The following is a 21,902-nucleotide window of genomic DNA, read 5'->3' as shown; positions in this document are numbered from 1 at the left end:
GGCACTGGCTTCCCTTTTCCCTGAGCTGTTTCACTTTTGGCTGCCATGCACCAAACACACACCCTTGCGCCATAGTGCAAGGGTGCATGCATTCTCTAAGGGATAGTTTTTGCACTAGACGGGTCCTTTGAAGAAAAAAAAATATCCTTCAACAATTTTACTGCCTTTTATGTATGCTGTAAAATGCCGCACACATGGAAAGTAGGAAAAGCAAAGCGAAATGAAAACATTTCTTCTTGTTGCGCCTGCCTCGAGGAAGTGTAGGATTTTGACTAAAATTTTGTAGATAGAGATTTGCATAAAAACCCATGGGTGGTGGCTTTAGCACTCCCTGCACCACCGATGGAACGCCCCTTGTTGCAGCGTGAAAGGAAGCAGTGCATTGCACAAGTTTGCATTACTTGCAGAATCTATCCAAGGCAAATCCAGATTTGTGTTGGATAGTAAATCCAAAAATAACACTTTGCATCGGGTTTGAATTACAAAAGTGTCAAGCATTAGTAAATCTGGACCATAATTCAATCAATTTTCATAGAGGTTAAAGTCAGAACAAATTCTCTTAATTATTTGGGGGCATATTATCAAGAACAGCATTAAAAAGTATCACCGGTTTAGCGGCAAAAAACTGCTGCTAGAACGGCAATAATGGGCTTGATAATATGCCCTTGTGAATTCCCATAGAAGCCCAGGTTCTGGTGTCAACCTGGGCTTCTATTGGAATTCACAAGGGCATATTATCAAGCCCATTATCGCCATTTTAGCGGCAGTTTTCTGCCGTTAAACCGGCAATAATTGTAACGCCGTTCTTGATAATATGCCCCTTGGTTGTTTAATACAGCTTCGGCTTTTATGAAGCGGTATGTTTCTGCCACTTCATCCTAAACAATTACAAACTTCTACAATTAGACCACTGCACCACCAGATGTGAAAAAAATTCTACATTTTATTTACAAGTACTTTACACTTTTTACAGAACATAATTTTTCAATTTTTTTTACAAGCTGCATAAAGAAATATAAAGCAAAACAAATTGCACAGGTTATTCTAACTGACGGGTGAACTAGGTAATGATTTTTTAATCATGATGATTGGTAAAAATTATAAAAGCTATGCCAGCATTACTGAACTGCGTAAATGGCTCATATTTCTTAATTCGAGCATTGGAAAAGTGGAATGGAATGTTAGGAATAATGCCTCAAAGCTACCCAAGTGAAAGAGAGCAAATCAAATGAAACAAGGAAAACCCCATGATCCACATGAATGAAAGAAATGTACAGAAAATTAGTATGTGTTTTTTGTACATTGCTTTCTTTGAAATTGCACATGCCAATGTAAACTACAGGACGGATTCTTTTAACTGCTAGCTGAGATACCCCAAATCAAAGTGGGAATTTGTGTTTGATGCAGTGCTATCACAACCCTAATGACATCTGTGAAGAACAGGGACACCAATGTCTATCAACATCACTTGTGGATTACACAATGTTTAACCTAACAATGAAAAAGAGTACCAAAGCAGGTCACTGTGCATTTCATGAAAATCACTGGAATCTTTTTAGTAAAATTCTAATTTCAAACATAGTTGTATTTAAGAATTGTCAGCTGCGCATTCCAACACAACATGCAATGGAGGATCTCATTCAAGTGTGATTGAAGACGTAAGGTACCCCAATCTATGGGCACATGGCATAGATTATATATCTGGGGATTATTTAGCAGTCCCTGCCAACAGAGTCTTATGCTAACTGGATGAGGTAAATCTATCACAAAAGAACTGGCTTGTTAGTATTAGTAGTATCCAATTATTACCAATAAATGTGGCTCACATTTCTATAGAAAACCTGTAGGTGACAATTAGGAATCTGAAAGAATAAATGCAGAATGAGAAGATGGTCTCCAGGACTCGGTGATGTCCATGATTCGAAGATATTATTGTACACTGCTCATCGCCTTCGAGCATTGAAGAGTTCAACATGGATGGAGGATTTGTGTCTTTTAAGGGATTAAACAGATATATTAGCCTTGGTATTTCTGGAACTAGACTGAGACCTCGTGGTGTGTATTCAAGTACTAATAGGTATCTTCATGGTCTTTAAAAGAAATTGGCAATCACCTCTGCTAGGTTATTCACACTAGTGATATCACAGAAGAGACAATAACTACAGATCAGAATTAAATCTCATCAAAACGTACCTTTTGAAGTATGGCAATCCTAGCACATAATGCAATTTTGGAAATATAACACAATCAAAAAAATGTTTAATAACAAAAAAGATTAAAGGTATTGTATTTAGTGTGTGAATGACTGTGTCACTTATGTTTGAAGTTCCCTGACAAGGGCATATATCAAGATATTGACCTCACTAAATGACACAATGTAAGACTTGTTGCAATAAACCCTGCAAATCCCACTCCTCCATGGTCCGCCAATCCTACTGTGCTATTGCGATCACTAAAAGTGACAAAGTGGCAGCGTAATTGCTAAGTGCTTCTCTGGCCCCACACGAAGGGGGGTCAGGCTTCTAGGTTTTACTCTTAAAGCTAGCATCACAATGTAGCTGGACAAGGGAACCTTTGAACATACTGATCCTTAGAAATGTGTCCCCACTAAATTCTCTGTGGCAAAGCTCTATAGTTCCTCAAAGTATTTCGAACAGTTATGATTCCGATAAAAATTAAACATATATTTCATAATTCAGGTATGCCAGTACATGTTCTACTCAGCAGAGAAAATAAAAGGTGGAAGAGAGCGAGACCAGCTCGCTCAATCCTTTATGCCTCTCTAAACATTGTGTTTGTCACACACTACTTGCTACATATTATTCGACAGTGGTTTGTATCAAAAATACTATTTACTGTAAACCTTTACATATAGTGTCAAACACAAAACATTAACCCGCACATCCATTTACAGTTGATTGAAGAAAACATGAGTCCAAAATCTGTGTGTTCTCCATACAATTCTTTGATTTTTCTCAGGTTGAAAAGTCAGAATTTGAAGCTCTACTGGGTCCAGGAACTGATGACTTCTTTATGTCAGCAGAGTAGGAAATATTCCCTGATAGTGTTTATAGATTCTGTTTGAATTTGTTTCACCATGATATCACGTGGACGGCAGCATTTCTTAGGGAGAAAAAAATATGTAATTATAATAAATCACTTAGGACCACAGGCAATGTGAGTTCTAGTACTACATTCTCTAACGTAAGTTTGTGACTGCCCTAAAACTCAAAACTTGATTCAGGAAGAATTATAACACTCTTTAATTTATTTGCTCCAGCCTGCTTTACTGATTTAGTTCCTTACACTGCCTTGCTACTAATGTTATACCTGTATCACGGAGAAAGACATACATGACAATGAAAGCAGCAGGAATATTAAAATTGATTTATTTACTAAAGATTTTAAGTCTCAAATCAGTGACTTGCAGTGCATGGCTAATGTACATGTCCAGGGGAACTGAGCCATTGCATACCAACAAGGACATCCTGAAAAGAGACTATTTCTCCACCATGCAACTGAGCAGAACTGTCTTTTATTTCACAAGTCATGCTAGCACTTACTGAATTTAATAAAGAAAAGTGGAAAAATAATTGCATTTCAATTACATATATGATACAAACGTGAAACATATTTACTACATCACCTCAATTCTGATTCATTTTTAGGTCTCGCATATTAGGTAGCACGTGCTGTGTCTATGTGAAGAGACCTATTGTCAGCTTCAAGTGGGCTTGCAATCTGTTCATTACCTACCATTGGTTGATTTTCTGTCACTCTTACTTCAGGTGGTAATTTCTTCATTTTGTTTAAGCACTCCGTGAGATTGCACGTGTTATCCTGCTGACTCCCTTGTGTACTCCTCTCCCACACCATGCTTATTTTGTTCTCTCCCCCATGTGCTTATCCCGCGCGACACTCCGTGATGTGCTTGCTCTTGTGTGCTCTCTCTTCAGTTGCTAGCCTCTGTAAGCTTTACACACTTGCACCCTAGGATTCAGTTTATTCTTATTGTCTGTCTGGCTTGCACCCCCTCCAATGTTACTGCACCCCACCTGCACAACATTTTTTTCCTTGTTAATTGCCAATCGAACTCGGCTTGTTAAAAAGAAAAAAATGCTCATGTCATTTCCTAGGCAATGCATGCTTGATGTATGCGTCTACAAAATAATGCAGACAGCCGCGGCAAAGGAATTTGTTTTTCTTTTAGTATTGCTGCCCAGCATCAGGGATGCTGCACAGCATGGCTAAATCCATTGCTGAGCCAACAGAACCCAAAGGCGAGGCTTATTGGCTTTTCCAATGCTTGTTAGTCTAGCTCCTTGCAATGATACTATGCAATGTACTCATCGTGATATATGACATCTACAAAGAGTCACACATTGTTATTTTTCGCATATAGTGGGTTGGTCGAAAATTGGACCTCTCTGAGTCAAAAGGTGTTAAGATAAGCTGTCTATGTTTTTGTTATCTATGGGTCTCATTGAGAGACAGCAGCATCTACAGAATTTAGCTAGTCACTAATAGTCACTAAACAGTTGTTTTCCACTCCTGCAAATTCTCCAAGGGAAATGCTTGCCTCTGTGGTGTTTCCGCCGCAATGCCAAAGCCTGCAGAGACCCAAGGGAAACAGTGAATGTCATATGGCGGTTTTCCATTTCAGCAGCCTTTTCCCGCTTCTCTCAAGTCTCCACATACTCAAGAGGGTATGCAGACAAAATATCGATATATAAATATCGATATACAATAATATTGAACTTTAAATATCGAAGGGACATAATATAGAAGGTAAGTAATATCGATAGATTTAATATCGATATTAGTAATATCGATGTTTTAAATATCGATGTTAGTAATATCGATGTTAATAATTTCGATGTTACTAATATCGATTTTTAAATTATTTTTGTGCATATTATTATGTATTTATTATGTTTTTAATTTATTTGCATGTAATTTAATTACATTTTGTATTTTAGTACTGTAGCGGGTTGTGGGTTTATAGGGGAATAGGGTGGGAAGTAATTTAATTATGTTAAATTGATTATTAATTAGTAGGAATTATACATTAATTTTAATTATTTGGTAATTATTTTTAATGAATTGGTAATTAATTTGAATTAATTGATTAATTGATAATTATGTTCTTTAGCGGGTTGTGAGTTTATAGGGGAATAGGGTGGGAAGTAATTTAATTATGTTAAATTAATGATTAATTAGTAGGAATTATAAATTAATTTTAATTAATTGATAATTATTTTTAATTAATTGGTAATTTATTTTAATTAATTGATTAGTTGATAATTATGTTCTGTAGCGGGTTGTGGGTTTATAGGGCAATAGGGTGGGAAGTAATTTAATTATGTTACATTAATTAATTAGTAGGAATTATAAAGTAATTTTAATTAATTGATAATTATTTTTAAATAATGGGTAATCAATTTTAATTAATTGATAATTATGTTCTGTAGCGGATTGTGGGTTTATAGGGGAATAGGGTGGGAAGTAATTGAAATGTAATTAAGTAAAAATGTTTTTTAATTGTTTTGTTAATTATATAATTGTTAATTAATTATTAATTGGTAATTAAATGGTATTTTTTATGAATTTTTTTAGTTAAATATATTTTGCTTATCGTGTTTTTAATAATTATGAATTGGTATTTGTAAATGGTTTATATTTATTTAATAGTTAAGTTTTTTATTATTTAAAAAAATACATTTATTTATAAGTATGTTATTTTTACCCCTACGCTATCCAACACTTTCCCTACTGTTGCACTCTCTGGAGTTGGAATAGTAATTGTTACCCCTCCGCTATCCAACACTTTCCCTACTGTTGCACTCTCTGGAGTTAGAATAGTAATTGTTACCCCTACGCTATCCAACACTTTCCCTACTGTTACACTCTTTGGAGTTGGAATAGTAATTGTTACCCGTACGCTATCCAACACTTTCCCTACTGTTGCACTCTCTGGAGTTGGAATAGTAATTGTTACCCCATCGCTATCCAACACTTTCACTACTGTTGCACTCTTTGGAGTGGAAATAGTAATTGTTACCCCTACGCTATCCAACACTTTCCCTACTGTTGCACTCTCTGGAGTTGGAATAGTAATTGTTACCCCTACGCTATCCAACACTTTCCCTACTGTTGCACTCTCTGGAGTTGGAATAGTAAGTTTTACCCCTACGCTATCCAACACTTTCACTACTGTTGCACTCTTTGGAGTGGGAATAGTAATTGTTACCCCTACGGTATCCAACACTTTCCCTACTATTGCATTCTCTGGAGTTGGAATAGTAATTGTTACCCCTACGCTATCCAACACTTTCACTACTGTTGCACTCTTTGGAGTGGGAATAGTAATTGTTACCCCTATGCTATCCAACACTTTCCCTACTGTTCCACTCTCTGGAGTTGGAATAGTAATTGTTACCCCTACGCTATCCAACACTTTCCCTACTGTTGCACTCTCTGGAGTGGGAATAGTAATTGTTACCCCTACGCTATCCAACACTTTCCCTACTGTTGCACTTTCTGGAGTGGGACTAGTAATTGTTACCCCTACGCTATCCAACACTTTCCCTACTGTTGCACTCTCTGGAGTGGGAATAGTAATTGTTACCCCTACGCTATCCAACACTTTCCCTACTGTTGCACTCTCTGGAGTTGGAATAGTAATTGTTACCCCTAGGCTATCCAACACTTTCCCTACTGTTGCACTCTCTCGAGTGGGAATAGTAATTTTTACCCGGACGCTATCCAAAATGTATTACATTTTTTTTATTTGTTTTACATTTTTATTAATTGTGATTTATATTATTATTTGATGTATATAAATTTATTTGTGAATTATTATATTTTCATTTATTTATAAGTTATTAAAATATTTTATTAGAGGTATTATTAATTAAGTATATACTATGTATTATATCTTTATTATTATTAGTTTTGATTACATTATTTGTTAATTTTAAATATTATAATATATTCGTAACTATGTTTATTACATTTATAAGCATTAATTTGTTAATATTACATTTTTTTACATAAAAAAACGATATTTAAAAAAAAATGATATTTTTGACATCAATATTTTTTGTCTCGATATTTTTGTACTTACCTTGTTAGAGAGAGGATCTCGATATTAATGTAATCAATATTTTTGTTGCGATATTTTTGTAGGTAGATATTTTTGTAGTCGATATTTTGTCATAGATTCACTGAAGAGCAACCAGAGAACGCATGGGGCAAACAGCCTTCAGCATCCACTCCATCCCAGTCAGCCACAGATCTAACTGCAGATTCCTTACTTTGCAAATTTCCCCAGAGACACCTCTGTCCTGCCTCTGGATATGAAGGCACAGGCACTCTGCTCTGCTTTTGGGACAGTAGATATTTCTATAGAGGCAGCTAAAGTGGAGGACATATACACAGAATCAGGGGTTTAGAGAACCAGGCCGTCCCTGCCCAGTCCAGGACTATCAGAATGAGCTGCCCTTGATATGATCTGACTTTCTTCAGTACCCGCGGGATCAGTGGCAGAGGTAGGAAGGTGTACAGGAGTCAGGAGTGGGACACATCCCCTAGAGACCAGATAAACTTTACAGCACAAAATTCTGAGCACTGAGGGGCTTATTTAAAAGCCCCTTGGGCCGCTAGTGCATCACTTTTCCTGACACACCGATGACGCTTTCAGCTGCCCCACATTTATAAGGACGCAAAAAGCCACCCTACAGGGTATGCCCAGAAATAGGTCCTCCTTGCTCACTTTGCAACTGGATTCAAGGTAGCCTGGCTGATGAGGGTTATGAACCCGAAACCGGTCCCAGGATGCTTAATTCCGGTTCAGGGAAGACATGGCTTGGTAGTTTTGGCTGGACTGTTCCCATCAGGCACAGGGTTAGACTGATTTGCATATGGCCATGTCTGAACTGGTGTGGCGGAGTGAGCTAAAGAATGATGATGGATTAAACCTAGATCAGTTGACTGGGGGTGAGTGCTTGGAATGTTCAACACTCCGTCCATCATCCCCTTTGGTTTTGCTAAATTCGCCTTAATTTGCCAGATTATGCCCAGACGTGGGTTCCTTGCTCACTTTCCCACTGGATTCAAGGTAGCCTGGCTGAAGAGGGCTATGAACCCGAAACCGGTCCCAGGATGCTTGTTTCAAGTCCAGGGAAGACATGGCTGGGCAGTTCGGGGTGGACTGTTCCAATGAGGGACAGGGTGAGACTGATTTGCATATAGCCATGTCTGAACTGGGATGGCGGAGTGAGCTAAAGAATGATGATGGATTAAACCCAGATTACGTTGACTGGGGGTGAGTGCTTGCAATGTTCAACACTCCGTCCATCATCCCCTTTGGGTTTGCCTTGTAAATACGGCCACATTACAACCAGCACTTTGCGTGAAAGGGGCATTCCATGGGAGTTGCTGTGAGTGATCCTACGCAACACCCATGGAACCCGACACATTTTCAGATTTATGAGAAATCGTTTGATTAGATTTTGATTTGATTTATCTATTTGTATAGCGCGCGATTGCCCGAGGGCGTCTTGGCGCTGAGATATACCACTGGCTCATTAAAGATGTATGACTAGAGCTGTTTAGCGAAAAGCCATGTTTTAACTTCCTTTCTGAAGGATTTCAGGGATGGACTAGTTTTTATGTCTAGTGGTAGTTTGTTCCATGTTCTTGCCGTGTGTACCAGGAAGCTTCTTCCGCCCCAGTTAGTTCTTCTGAATCTAGGGACCCTCATGAGTTTCATTTGGCTGGATCTGAGAAGTCTGTTTGGCTCATATAGTTGCAGATGTGTTCTTAGAAATTGTGATCCAGTTCCGTTTATTGCTTTGTATGCCAAGCATAGTGATTTAAATTGTATCCTGCTTACAATTGGGAGCCAGTGCAGGCTCTTTAGTTTATGGCTTACTTTTTCGAACTTTGGTATTTCTAGTATCAGCCTAGCTGCTGCGTTCTGCAGGCGTTGTAGCTTAAGTAGGATTTTCTTCCTTGCTCCGGCATATAGGCCGTTTCCGTAGTCCAGTCTGGACAAGGCCAGTGCTGTCACCACTGTCTTGCGTGAATCATACGGTAGGTAAGGTAGAATTTTTTTAATCCTTTTTAAGATGTACCAGAGTGATGAAGCTAATTTGCTTGCTTGAGAGTCGAAAGAAAGGTTAGTGTCTAACATGATCCCTAGGTTTTTCACCTTTTCTGACGACTCTGGGCATCTTCCCATATCTTTAGGCCACCATAAGGGGGACCATATGTTTGTGTCTCCTCCTAGTATCATGACTTCACTCTTGTCACCGTTCAATTTTAAGCAGTTTATTCTCATCCATTGGCTGTTTTTTGTCATGCAGCGTTGGAATTTTTCTGCTGTGTCTTGTACCTCCTTACTTATTGACATCACAATTTGGGTGTCGTCGGCGTAAGATATAGGGGTGAAACCGTAGTTCCTTATTATTTGTGCGAGTGGAGCTACATATAAATTAACCACTTGGATGCTATGCCTCTGATTGCACTTCAATGTAATTTACATTGAAATCAATGGAAACTCCATGACGAGTTACCCTTGTCATTAGCGCTGAAGGGGTTAAAAAGAGTGGGGCTCATTGATGAGCCCTGCAGGACTCTGCATGGTAGGCTGAACAGATTGGATTTTGCTTCTCCTGATTCTACTGAGAAGGTTCTGTTCTCTAGGTAGGAGGCTGTAAGAGCGCATGCTGAGTCATGTATGTTTGCTGTTTTTAACCGCGTTATAAGGATTTCGTGGTTGACCGTATCGAAGGCCGCTGATAGGTCGAGTAGTATCAGAGCGGCCTTCGATCCGTTGTCCATTATTTGCCATTATTTCCATGCGGGCTGCATTCTGCATCACACATAGAATGAGGAAATCACCTCGTATGATTGTTTATGTGCAGGAAGGTGTCCCTTTCATGCACATAAGCAATCATTTAAAAAATGACATTTTGCAAGTTCTATGTTTGCTAATGCATGCAGCACACATAGAAGTTGAAAACGCCATTTCAGATTGCTTATGTGCATGAAGGGACAGCTTCCAGCACATTAACAATAATCCCCATGATGTAGGTACACTTGCATGCATGGCAGCTAATTGTGTGCCAGCGCTGGGGAGACCCAAGGGATCGTTCATATTCTTGTAGATATGACGCATCCCTGTACTTTGAAAGTGCCGCAGCGTGGCACAGTCCTAGGGCTTGCGGTGCTGCGCTGCAGCACTTTCTTGTAAATGAGGCCCTGAATGTTCTTGAAGGTGGCAAAAATGTCTGTCAAGGGCACACTCTACTGTAGGAGCACACCGCAGGCCACGTTTGGATTCAGATGCTGCTCAGAATAGGTATGACAATGCCTCCTGGGTTTGTCTGCCCTGATGTTGAGGAACCCTTCTAAACGACCATCAGCGAGATCCTGTGAAATTCTAGCCAGTGCCAAAACCTCAGAGTCTCCAGAAGGGCTGTGCCACATGTTGAACTGCTAGTTGCATTACTACATGTCAGCTGTGTTGTTTGTTAGCACCTGAATCGATCGGCCCTTGACAGAGCACAAAAAAGCCCTGAGAGGCAGTCGGATGGCATGCAATTCAAAGAAGATTTATGTGATGGTGATGCTCCACTGCAGCTAAGACCCCCTCTAATCCACACCTTGTGCAGGTGACTTCCACAACTGACAGTTGATTCACCACCTATTACCATTCTGACTTTTGGGAAGGATATGGAGGAAGTTTTGCTACAGGTCAGATAGGCATCTGTCATTCACCACTGGAGCTACCTAGTCACCACGTCTGAGACAATGATCTCTTAGAAGTTTCCCTAATGCCTAAAGTTGGGAAAAATGCAGATGCAGGTTCCACTTTGGGTTTCCATATGCCTCTGAATGTGGAGTACTAGCAGGATGCCAGATACTAACTTGCCCAGATGTTTCAGAACAATAAAGTGTGGAGCAGCAGCTCTAGCACGAAACATCAGCATTATAGCCTGAATTTCCCAAACTTAAGTGGTGTAAAAACCTTCAGGTAACTGTGTGACAACATAGCCTCGATAAGGGGTAGCCTCAGAAGCTCAAAAGGGGAATTTGTCCTCATAGATGGATACCCAGTGACTTGTGCTCACACATGGAAACAATGACATTGTTTTCTGCAGGTGATCCAAGACGAGTTAAAGGGAGCCCACCTACACCAGCCAGTCATCAGGGTACAGTAAATTCCTGTATACATCTGCAGGTGATCCAAGACGAGTTAAAGGGAGCCCACCTACACCAGCCAGTCATCAGGGTACAGTAAATTCCTGTATACATCTGCAGGTGATCCAAGACGAGTTAAAGGGAGCCCAACCTTCTCCAGCCAGTCATCAGGGTACAGTAAATTCACGTATACCCGCCTTACAAAGATGTACCACAATCACTGGCATGGCCTTTGTAGAGACCTGAGAGATCTAAGGCCAAAGGGCAGAGCAGTTGATTCGACGTGGTTTGATTTCCCCACGAAGGGAATATACTTCTTGTGGGACTGGTAGATGAAAGTATGCATACAGCAAATCCAAGAAAAACATCCAATATTCATAGTCCTAGGACAGCTGAACAAGTGCAATGGTCTTTATCTTGAACTTCTCCTTCTTGAGGAAAGGGTTTAGAACTCTGAGTTCTACGATCGATATCAAGCCCCCATCCTTTTTGGGGATGAGACAGTAATGTGAGTAATAGCCCATTTGTCCCTCCAACTCTGCAACAAGTTCTTGATAGCACCCTTGGTATGCAACATCAACAATTTTCTTTAGAGAAAGAGAAGATTAGTGTGGTCCACCTACATCTGAGTGAAAACGAGCAATGTGAAGATAGACAGTGTCTGGAAAATGAAGGACATAACCAACTAAGGCAATCTGGGGGACTGATAGATATGTTGTGATTGAGTCCCAGTGGGGTAGGCAATGTCTTGTCTGTCCTCCTACCAGTCCAAGATGCCCATGTGAGGTTGAACTAGTTTGGAAGCACTGACATAAGACATAAAGGAATAGGATTGATGTTGCATCTGTCCTCAACCTATTGTACTGATTCTGCCCCTAGTGCCACGAAAATCAGTATAGGTTACTGGATGGGCTGTGACGGTTGTCACTAGTGAAAAGTGAGGCCAGAACAGTAACTCCAGAACTTCCAGCACTGCTGGTGAAACCAGCAGGTTGATAAAAGCAATCCCAATGAGTGAGTCGTGCCTCTGTTGTTTCTGAAACGGTCCTGAGCCACATCGGCCTTTTCTCCTAAAAGATTGGCCCCATCAAATTACATAGCCATCAATAATGCACAGATGTCGTCAGAAAATCTGGTGGATCACATCTAGGTGCATAGTCTATAAAATTACTCTGGATCTCACTGCCCAAGCAGCTACGTTTGTGGTGTACAGACCATCTTGTACCATCTTGCAGCAGCACAGGAAGTACCTAGTGCGCCAGGTCCCTGACAGTGTGATGTTAGTGACAGGCAAAAGAGAAGTCAGGACTCGCCTTACAAGTGAGTGTTTGTATCGCAAGCCTTTGTGTCATTAGGAGATGGTTGATGACTGCTACCAAAGCGGAGATTCATCATCACTTCAGAAAACATTTTTGACCAGGATGACATAATGGGGTCAACCAAAGCCTTGATAAATGGCAACAGAGGTTCTGAAGCAGAACGTTCACACAATTTACCATTACTCTTCTCAGTGGTGATGAGAAGTTCTGGGACTTCTACAACCTTCTTAAACCACAAAAGAGAACAAGACACTTTCGTTTTCTGCTGGCAGTGCCAAAAGGGAATCAAGGATAGATTCCTAAGAGGTATTTAGGCCACCAGCCTTCTGTAAGTTAATGTAGAAGCCAGAACCAGAATAGGTTATCTACCTTCTCACTGTAATCATCATTATGTTAAGCTTGTTAAAGACCTAGCATTACATCAAAGTAGGACCCAAAAGTACCCTTTGTCCTTCAGAAGTATTGCTGCTGGGCTAGAGAAACAGTAAAGATTCATCTTAGAAAACTGGTTGCACCTTTGTCACTGTATAGTATCACCCCAGCAGTGGAAGGATCTGAATCAAGGCTGGAGTCAAAACTGAATCCAGAACCAGTGCTCCTGGAGCCGGAAGCAGTTCCAATGGAGGATCAACTGGTGAGACCTGCGATAAAGGGGTGGATGAACATCTAGCTCCAGAAGTGGAGCAGGTTGACTTTGTCCTAGGGGTAAGGAGGGCCGGCGAGGAGGAATTTTCGTCGGGTACTTGGGGCAAAAAGTCATGGCAGGGGAGCAGGAATCAATCTCATTATCTGCAGCATGACCTCTCTGAATGCCCCAAATTTCTTTGGAGTCAGCGGTGGCCCAGGGAATTCAGGGCACATAAACTACAAGTTTGGCATCAGTTCTGAAGAGGCTCAGTTGGTGTTGGGTTTCTGTAAGACTATGAGACCTCTTTCAAGAGTGCGATCATCTGTACAACAAAGAGCCTTACTCCTGTGTGATTCACAAACATTCCCAGAAGTGCTTGGAAAGCTGCGCCAGTCATTGGACTTTCCCCAAAGACTCCTTTACTCGTGTACATAGTGCTCACGTGCAAATGCACTGTTTTATCTTTATCTTTTTTTTTTATTCCACAAGGGAATGATTTTTCCACATGGGGAAAGCTCTTATCCTGAATTCACATCAAGTCTGGAGGTGATAAATTCTCCTTTTCATCCTTGCAGATGTTTGGCAATGCCCACATATGTAAAAGTTTGTGGACTTTCTCAAAAAACGATTATAAATATTGGCTTTGAAAGCCCTTTTACCATTCCGAGTGGGATTCACTAATGTCAAGTTACTACGGAGAAATCAGCAGTAGTAAATCGATTTACGACATCTCGAAACCCCTTCATGGATTCCGACCATTGGATCCCTCTGTGGATTATAGGTAGGCATAAAAAAGATACATTCAGTCATAACCTTGTTTATGATAGACTTTACTTTTGTGAATACAATCCTAGATGTGTACTATTCTTCAAATGAGCTATTGATTTACAATAGCAATTAGCGACATGCAGTTGTACTGTTATTTTTCTTGGGATTTCAGTTAAGGCAACCCCATTTACAATCATCCAATAAAAGAGACATTCTGGATAAATGTAATTTTGAAGACTACTAGTTTTAGAAAAGCAGAGCTACAAATGGCCATAAAAAAGGAAAGTGATTTGCTAAGCACTGCAAAAACTGTTAGTGTCAGCTACAGGCTTACTTACTGAAGCCAGAGTAACTTTTAAGATGCAGGTAGAGGTGACAAATCCATATGCAGCCTACAGTAAATGCATACATACCTTCTAATACTTTGAGAACTTCAAAATCAATATCCTTTTGAGTCTTCAAACTTTCGTGCAGGTTGTGCACAGTCGCGCCAATTTGTTCTCTTTCTCGCCACTTCGTCAATACCCTGAACTTTCTAAATGTAACATCATCCTCTTTTACTGTAATGTCATCGATATCTTTCAGGTCCAGGTTAAGACACAGGATTGCAGATTCTTTCCAACTGCTGCCAAAGCTTTTAGCGATTAACATTAACTGCTGATCAGTGATGGTATCTAGAAATATAAAAGGAAATACATATGTTAAAGTGAAGAAGAGTTAAAAAAAGGTTTGCACAATTATTTATTTGAGTACAATAGATTAAGGGGCAGATGTACAACAGTTTTTTGCAGTCGCAAACGGGAATTCAGTCGGTTTGTGACTGCAAAAAAGGTCAGCCTCATTTACAAAGCATATATGGGTATTGGCTCGCTATTAGGAAGGAGCGTGCCAAGAGCGTACCTTCCTATTAGCAAGTGCAAATGGCATGTACCATTGTTTTGCGACTGCATTTGCAGTCGCAAAACACTTGCAGTTTACTACCTTTTTCAAAAGGGTGGTAAAGCATTCACAAACGGGAAGGGGTTCCCCAGGGTACCCATTCCCCTTTGTGAATGGGCGCATAAATATTTTTTAAGAGAAGGCAGCGGTTCCAGAGACCACTGCCTGCCCTTAACAAATGAAAAGGAAAAGTTTAATTTTTCAATTTAAATGCATCCCATTTTCCTTTAAGGAAAACGGGATCCTTTTTTTTTAAATAAAACCTGCAGTATTGAAAAAGCGGACACAGACATGGTGGTCTGCTGACCCAAGCAGGCCACCATCCCTGTGAGTGATAGCCATTCCCGATGGGGTTGCAAATTGCTCTGCCTCATTAATATTGATGAAGCATTCAAATTGCGACCCATTGGGAATCGCAAACAGTGTCTGAGACACGGTTGTACATTGCATTTTGCGACTTGCAAATTGGGAGTCACAAAGCGGCGCAATTTGCGAGCCGCAATATGCATGCTTCGTACATCTGGGCCTAGATGAAAAGTCAAACTGTAACTTCATGGATATGCACAATGACTTCCTCTCACTCCTGCTTTCCCCCTGAACATCACTCCAATCGTAAATAATTGTAGATCACCGAGGATTCTGTTCCATTATTGCCTGTTTTGGTGCCACCAGGCTTTAAAATCCTTAGCATAAAATGCATCTCCTGTACAGATGAGGACACTAACACTAACCTGTTACACCATTTGCACAACTAAGCTCCAACTAAACTGTCAGTGACCCCAATAAAAGATCAAATTGACACTCTTAGTACATAGACTTTCTGCACATCTGTATGAACTACATTACAAAAATATATATTAAATACAAGATGTATTGGAACAGGTAAAGGCATTTTATTACCAAAAAATCACTCACAATTCTTTTCAATTATAAAATCTTCTGAAATTCTCTATTAAGACCAAATAAAACCAGACCCCTTAACTGTTATGTGACTTCTTATTAGATTTCTTTTTGCAAAAATATAAACCATTTTGATTAAATTAATTGTAAAACCAATGGGCTGCCAAACGATTTAATGTTTGCTCCCATCAAAAATGTCTACATATCCTTGACAAACAGCTGATGGGCTTCTTTCATTTATGGACTGTTCCAGCTTCACAGAAACCACTGCCAGTAGTAAAATATCTAGCCAGTTTCGTGACATCTTTTGCAGTTTTCTTATGCTTATCACTTTCTATGATTTCAAAATCATTCAACAAGCTGTACCAATATCTCTGAATAAACTTGATCCAAAATTGCTGTCAACGTTCTGACCTATATAGAACTTCCCACCCATCAAAAATCTTGGAATAGATGATAAAAGGAAGCCAAAATAATGGTTTTCAAGGCCCCTATTGCATTCTCTATTTGAGCTCCTAATTCCTAATGACAGCGGCCGCAGCACCGCCCTTGTTTCCTCTAGCCTTGACCCAACCACTGCTCCGGACCATGGTAGTTTTGTTTGTGCCTCAATTCTTAAAAGGCACAGACCATTGCACTTAATACTCTAACAAGATATAACACATTCCCTTACTTTACCACAAAAAACACATAAGAATACATACATCATATGATGATGAGGAAGTGGGATTTGTAGAGCGCACGCATACTCCAAAGAGTGTCTTGGTGCTAAAGCGAAGGCTCCCTATCGCAGCACTGATTGCCCATCAAGTCTGCTGAAAAAGCCAGGTTTTTAGTTTTTCCTGAAAATTGATAGTTCTGAAATGGAAGGGAGTTACAGGGGAAGATTATTCCAGGCCACTGACCCAAGGTAATAGAAGGATCTGCCTCGGTCCTGGCACAGCAGATTTTAGGAATTCTGGCTAAATACTTAGGGCCAGATGTAGGAAGGCTATTACCGGTCGGTAACGGCCGTAATTAACGAATTTCGTCCGTTACCGACCGGTAATAGGCTTTTGTGATGTTGGTGGCCTACTTACAGATTCTGTAAATACCGAATCGGTATTTACCGATTCGGTATTTACAGAATCTGTAAATGACATGTAGGAAGAACTTTGAAGAGTGCTTCTGTGCTTTAAGGATTCGTTATTCGCCCTATTTACCACCAACTAATAGTTGGTGGTAAATAAGGAATACCATTGTAAATGCAAATCTGTGCATTTACACCAGTGCCATGTGGCAGACATACATGCCCTTAGGGCATGTATGTGTTCCACATGTGCACACATGGGCACAGACCAATGCACTTAATACCCTAACAAGATACAACGCATTCCCTTACTTTACCACCAAAAACACATAAGAATACACAGTCGCGGCTCGTCCATGGGGGCGTTTGGGCGCCGCCCCCCCCTGCTTTCTCGCCGTGCGAGAAGGCAAACAAAGGTAGTTATTATTACCATAATAACTACCATTTGTTTCTGCCTTGCCTTCTCGCACAGCGAGAAAGCAGAAGTTCCTGTGTGGGCAGTGTTACTTGAGGGCAGGGGGGAGTTGCTTCCCCACTGTTGTTAATACTGTCTGATAGGGCAGCCTGAGAGGCTGCCCAGACAGTATTAACACAGTAGGCAATCCGCTCCACCCTGCCCTCGAGTAACACCTCCCACTCTCGAAATAGAGTAAAACTAGGGAAATCGGAATGGCTGGAATTCTACTAAGAACTTACACTCAGCTCAATAGCGTCTTCTGCTGGTCAAAGTGTATAAAATAATTCACAAGGCTACATGCAAATAGTGCACTAGTTTAACTTAATGTCTGTCTAGTTTGCCATTATGTGGAGTGGTGTGGCTCACTGGTTAGAGGCGGCAGACCCGGAAGCAGAGAATGGCCCGGGACCAGGGTTCAATTCCCGACGCGGCAGGGTCGTGGACTCGATAATTCTCGCCTCGGTGCCTACTCTAACCAGGGATCACACTCGGCAACTCTGGGCATTAGCTTGCCTCATCTCTACAACGATTCAGAAAAGGGGGTGGTGATGAACAGAGTGTCTGAATTAAGCAGACCACTCTTTCCCAGTCCAAAGATCAGGGCTTGATCCATCACCGTTATTTATCTCACTGCACCATCCCAGTTCAGAACCTGGCTATATGCAAATCAGTCTGTCCCTACCCCCTTTTCTGAATCGTTTTTGTCCACCATAAGCGTGGAAGGGTATACTCAGATGTGAGTCCCTTGCTCATTGCACCATCAGGATTCAAGCAAGCCGGGCCGAAGACGGCTGAAATGCCAGAAACCGGTCCCCGGTAGCTTGTTTCCTTCCCAGTATAAGAATTGGCTTGGTAGTTTGGTCTGCCCTGTTCCCATGATGCACTGGGCCAGGGACAGACTAATTTGCATATAGCCAGGTTCTGAGCTGGGATGGTGCAGTGAGCTAAAAAACGGTGATGGATCAAGCCCTGATCTTTGGACTGGGTAAGAGTGGTCTGCTTAATTCAGACACTCTGTTCATCACCACCCCCTTTTCTGAATCATCTCTACAACGGCCCACCACATTCGCCAGGGATGCCTGGTTTCACCTTGGAGATACCCAGTAGGGATCATCTCACAGGGATAGCCAGGACGGGTTCCCTAGCGGTCTACAGCGCCACAACGCCTTAGGGCAGCAGTGCGCTTTACAAGACACATACACACATATTTTTTATTGTTTTTTTAAGCTCTATGTAAACCAAGAGAGGTTAGCAGAGGAGAGCAAGTGGGAATGTGGAGGTTTTGCTGAGAGATGCCCATTAGCGTGAATAAAAAACATAGGGATTCTAAGATATTCTGAGCATTCTCGAATCGTCTTTGAGGCAAGCAGGCTGGGGTAAGGAGTCATTCAGACATGATCCTATTGAATGCAGAGATCTGGCCACTGCTTTGCAGGGATTTAAGGCCAAATGAGGAGATTTGAAACTTCATTATCTATTTGCCTGGCACCCAATAGGGTGACATCAAATGCAAAAATGTAAAAGATCAAACATGCAGTATTGTTCTGGGTTTTGTGGAGCTTGGAAATGACTTAGCAGGGACAACAAGATGAACAACATAGCAGCAGTTAATGTCGGTGCAAGATCTTTAAAAAGTAGTCAATGTGCGATAAAGCTTCTGCCAGGATGACAGTAACGCGTGGTGCATAATTGAAACATGAAAAATGAGGAAGGATGCCACAGAGGCAACAAAAGTACTGATGGACAATCTAGGCCACACTGTTGATCTGTGGGATGAAAGATAACTCTTAATCGAACAAATGTAATATTGCGTTATGATTTTCTTGATACATATTGATGCTATATGTGAGCGTCCTAACATTTATTTAAATAAAAAATCTTTGTGTTAAATTAATACAATGTGACTGAATGACCCAACGCACCAAGGACATGAAAACTATACAAGAGGTTGTGTACATTTTGCAAACAAACGTTAAATACTGCATTAATACTCCATGAATGAATGGTGCAACACATACGGGGCATGGGAACTACACATGGGCATTCACACTTCTAGGATGATTCCTAATTTTCTGGCTTGAGCGGTGGGGTTTGGTGTGGAGCCAAGGTCAGCCGACCACCAGGTGAAATCCCAAGCAGAAGTCTTCCTTCAGAAGAGTACCACTTCTGTCTTGTCTGATTTAAGTTTCAGGCAGCTTGATCTCATCCAGATAACTACTGTGGTTACGCAGGTAATTAAGTTTTTTTTTTTCATGGGTGTCTTGTGCGTCAGGGATAGTATCAGTTGAGTGTCATCTGCGTAGGAAAGAATGATGATGCTGTGCGCTCTGATGAGGGAGGGTAGTGGGATCTAGTATATTTTAGACAAGGTTGAGCTGAGGGATGATCCTTGCTGGATTCCGCAGATGAGGTTCTTGGCTACCGATGTGAAGGGTGGCATGCTAACGCTTTGAGTTCTTCCTGTGAAGAAGGAGCATATCCAGTCGCGGGCGGGCCCTAAAATGCTTATATCATGTAGAAATTTGATCAGGGTGAAGTGAGAGACTGTGTCGAAGGTCACTGAAAGGTTGAGCAGGTGGGGGATGCTGTTTCTCCATGGTCAAGGATCATCCAGATCAGTTGTCTCCAACCAGTGGTTCGAGAGCTACTAGTAACTCACAGACATCTTCAGAGTAGCTCACAGCCTTGAGTTCATTTTTATATAAGCACAGGGTCACAGTTTACTTTTAAAGGTAAAGGAAGGCTGTGCTTATTTTACATTTTTGTTTTCAGGCTGCAGATAGCAGGCCCTGATAATGAGCAGTGCCGGAGTCAGATTTATGGAGGTGGAGGTGTCCTTGTCTGTTTCTTTGAGATTCATTCTCCATCTTCTTTCCAGTTGTTTGCAGTGTTGTTTGGTTGAAAGAGTTATTCAGTGTACCACCTTGCCTGGTTCCGGGTACCTTTTAACTTGCTCTGTTTACGGGGTGCCAGAAAGTCAGTGAAGTCTGTGATCCATTTGTCGAGCTTTTTGGTGTCATTATTTTGGTTACTGGTGGAGTTGAGCTGAATGTAGGAATCAAACTGTTGACAAGTTTGATTCCTACATTCTGCTCCAGCTGCGTCTGGCCAGGCTAGTGGTGGAAAGTTTTTATTGATGATGGATATTGATTTGGAAGTGGGCTTTGGTGTGATCGTCCAGGTGAGAGGCATGGTTGCAGTGATATTGATGTAATTGGAGGTGGTAAAAACAGGGTTGAGCATGTGTTTGGAGAAGTGTGTGGGTCTGGTGGCGTGTTGTGAAGTCCGAGCTTTCCTAGGCTTGAGGTGTGCGACTGAGCTAGGATCGTTCTGGTCTTCCAAGTGAAAGCTTAGGTCTCCTAGTAGAACATAGGCGTTGGAGTCAATGGTGAGAGGGGAGACAAAATCTGTAAAGTTGTAGGTGATGCTAGCATACAGTCCAGATGGGCATTAGACAAGGGTTCCGTTCAGGGTGAATGTTGCAGAATTTGCAGGTACTCTATGAAGTGGGTGTGTTCTATGTGACTGTGGTGGCATTTGATGGCTTCTTTGAAAGTTATTGCAATTTCTCCTCCTGGTTTGGGTTGGTGGTCCTATTGTGCGATCTTGTTCCAACTCAGCAGTTAGCCACGTTTTCGTGAGGAAGAGAGGTCCGGAATGTCGTTATCAAGGACGTCCCAGGTTTTTGAGACATGTTTATTGAGTGAGCAGGCCTTGAGGAGCATGCATGATAGTTTGTCTTGGGGAGCATGTTTGCTAATGGGAGTGGGAGATGTGCCATGTGTAGGTTGCATGACTGTATGTGGTGTTATCATGGTGAGTGGCCTGTTGTAAGCAAAGTGACAATCAGTGATTGCAAAGGTTTCTTCTGTGTTGTGCGGTGTGGCAGATGTGAGAGGATGGACTCCCTGGGTTAAGTGACCAGAAGGGTTTGGGGGGACACTGCAGAGTATTATGGGAAAGTGTTTGGACCAGGGTTTGTGGTGCTAGGCGCGGTCCAGGCTCAGAGAGGCCTGCCTTACTGCCTGAATTTATACTTGTAACTGATCAATGCAACATATGGAATATGAAAGTTATAAATGGCCTTGTATGCATTTTGTTTTTTTCTACAAATGGATAAATGTTGAATTAGTAATTTGACCAGTTAGTAGCTCACCTGTGTGCAGCCCTACTAAATTAGTAGTCGCTTGATGAATTAACATAAGTATACAGAAACTGAAAAACGTGTATTTGGAACATAAATGTGTGCATTTTCAGAACTCATCATAAATTGATGTTTGAGAAAAATGGTTGCATTTCCGAAATATATTGGTATTTGAGTGCTAATTTGCGTGGCCTTGAGGAGACCTTGGTGCCAGGGGAATTTCAGCTATGGCTGTAATGTATTACAAATAAAGGGGGATTGTACATTGATGGGCCTTTTTATATAACTTCTAGAAACCCAGCCTGATGCCTTGAGATCACTCTTGGTAGTCATGCATATGGTGACCACTAATGTAATCGTATCTGATATGGTCACTATTACATCATTAATAATATTACTAGCGCGGAGATCTTCACTGCACACACACACCTTACATTACAGAAAATGTTAGAGACCCCTGGAATAACAGG

General features: G+C 41.1%; 1 protein-coding gene across 2 annotated transcripts in view; it reads right to left on the bottom strand.

Moving 5' to 3' along the window:
- Positions 1 to 923: 923 nt before the first annotated feature.
- Positions 924 to 21,902, bottom strand: part of LOC147683812 (NACHT, LRR and PYD domains-containing protein 1b allele 5-like) — a 213,968-nt gene continuing 192,989 nt past the window's right edge. For both annotated transcript variants that reach the window (XM_086944210.1, XM_086944209.1), the window contains 2 exons: positions 14,337 to 14,597; positions 924 to 3,123 (listed from right to left, as the gene is read on the bottom strand). In XM_086944210.1, coding sequence (XP_086800336.1) covers positions 3,104 to 3,123; positions 14,337 to 14,597 — 281 coding nt within the window. In that variant the 3' untranslated portion in view covers positions 924 to 3,103. The remainder of the gene's footprint in view (positions 3,124 to 14,336; positions 14,598 to 21,902) is intronic.

The sequence above is a fragment of the Lissotriton vulgaris genome, chromosome 11 (genome assembly GCF_964263255.1).
Source record: "Lissotriton vulgaris chromosome 11, aLisVul1.2, whole genome shotgun sequence".
Taxonomy (NCBI): domain Eukaryota; kingdom Metazoa; phylum Chordata; class Amphibia; order Caudata; family Salamandridae; genus Lissotriton; species Lissotriton vulgaris.
The sequence above is the reverse complement of the archived record's forward strand: the minus strand, read 5'-3'. Positions and strand labels throughout refer to the sequence as shown.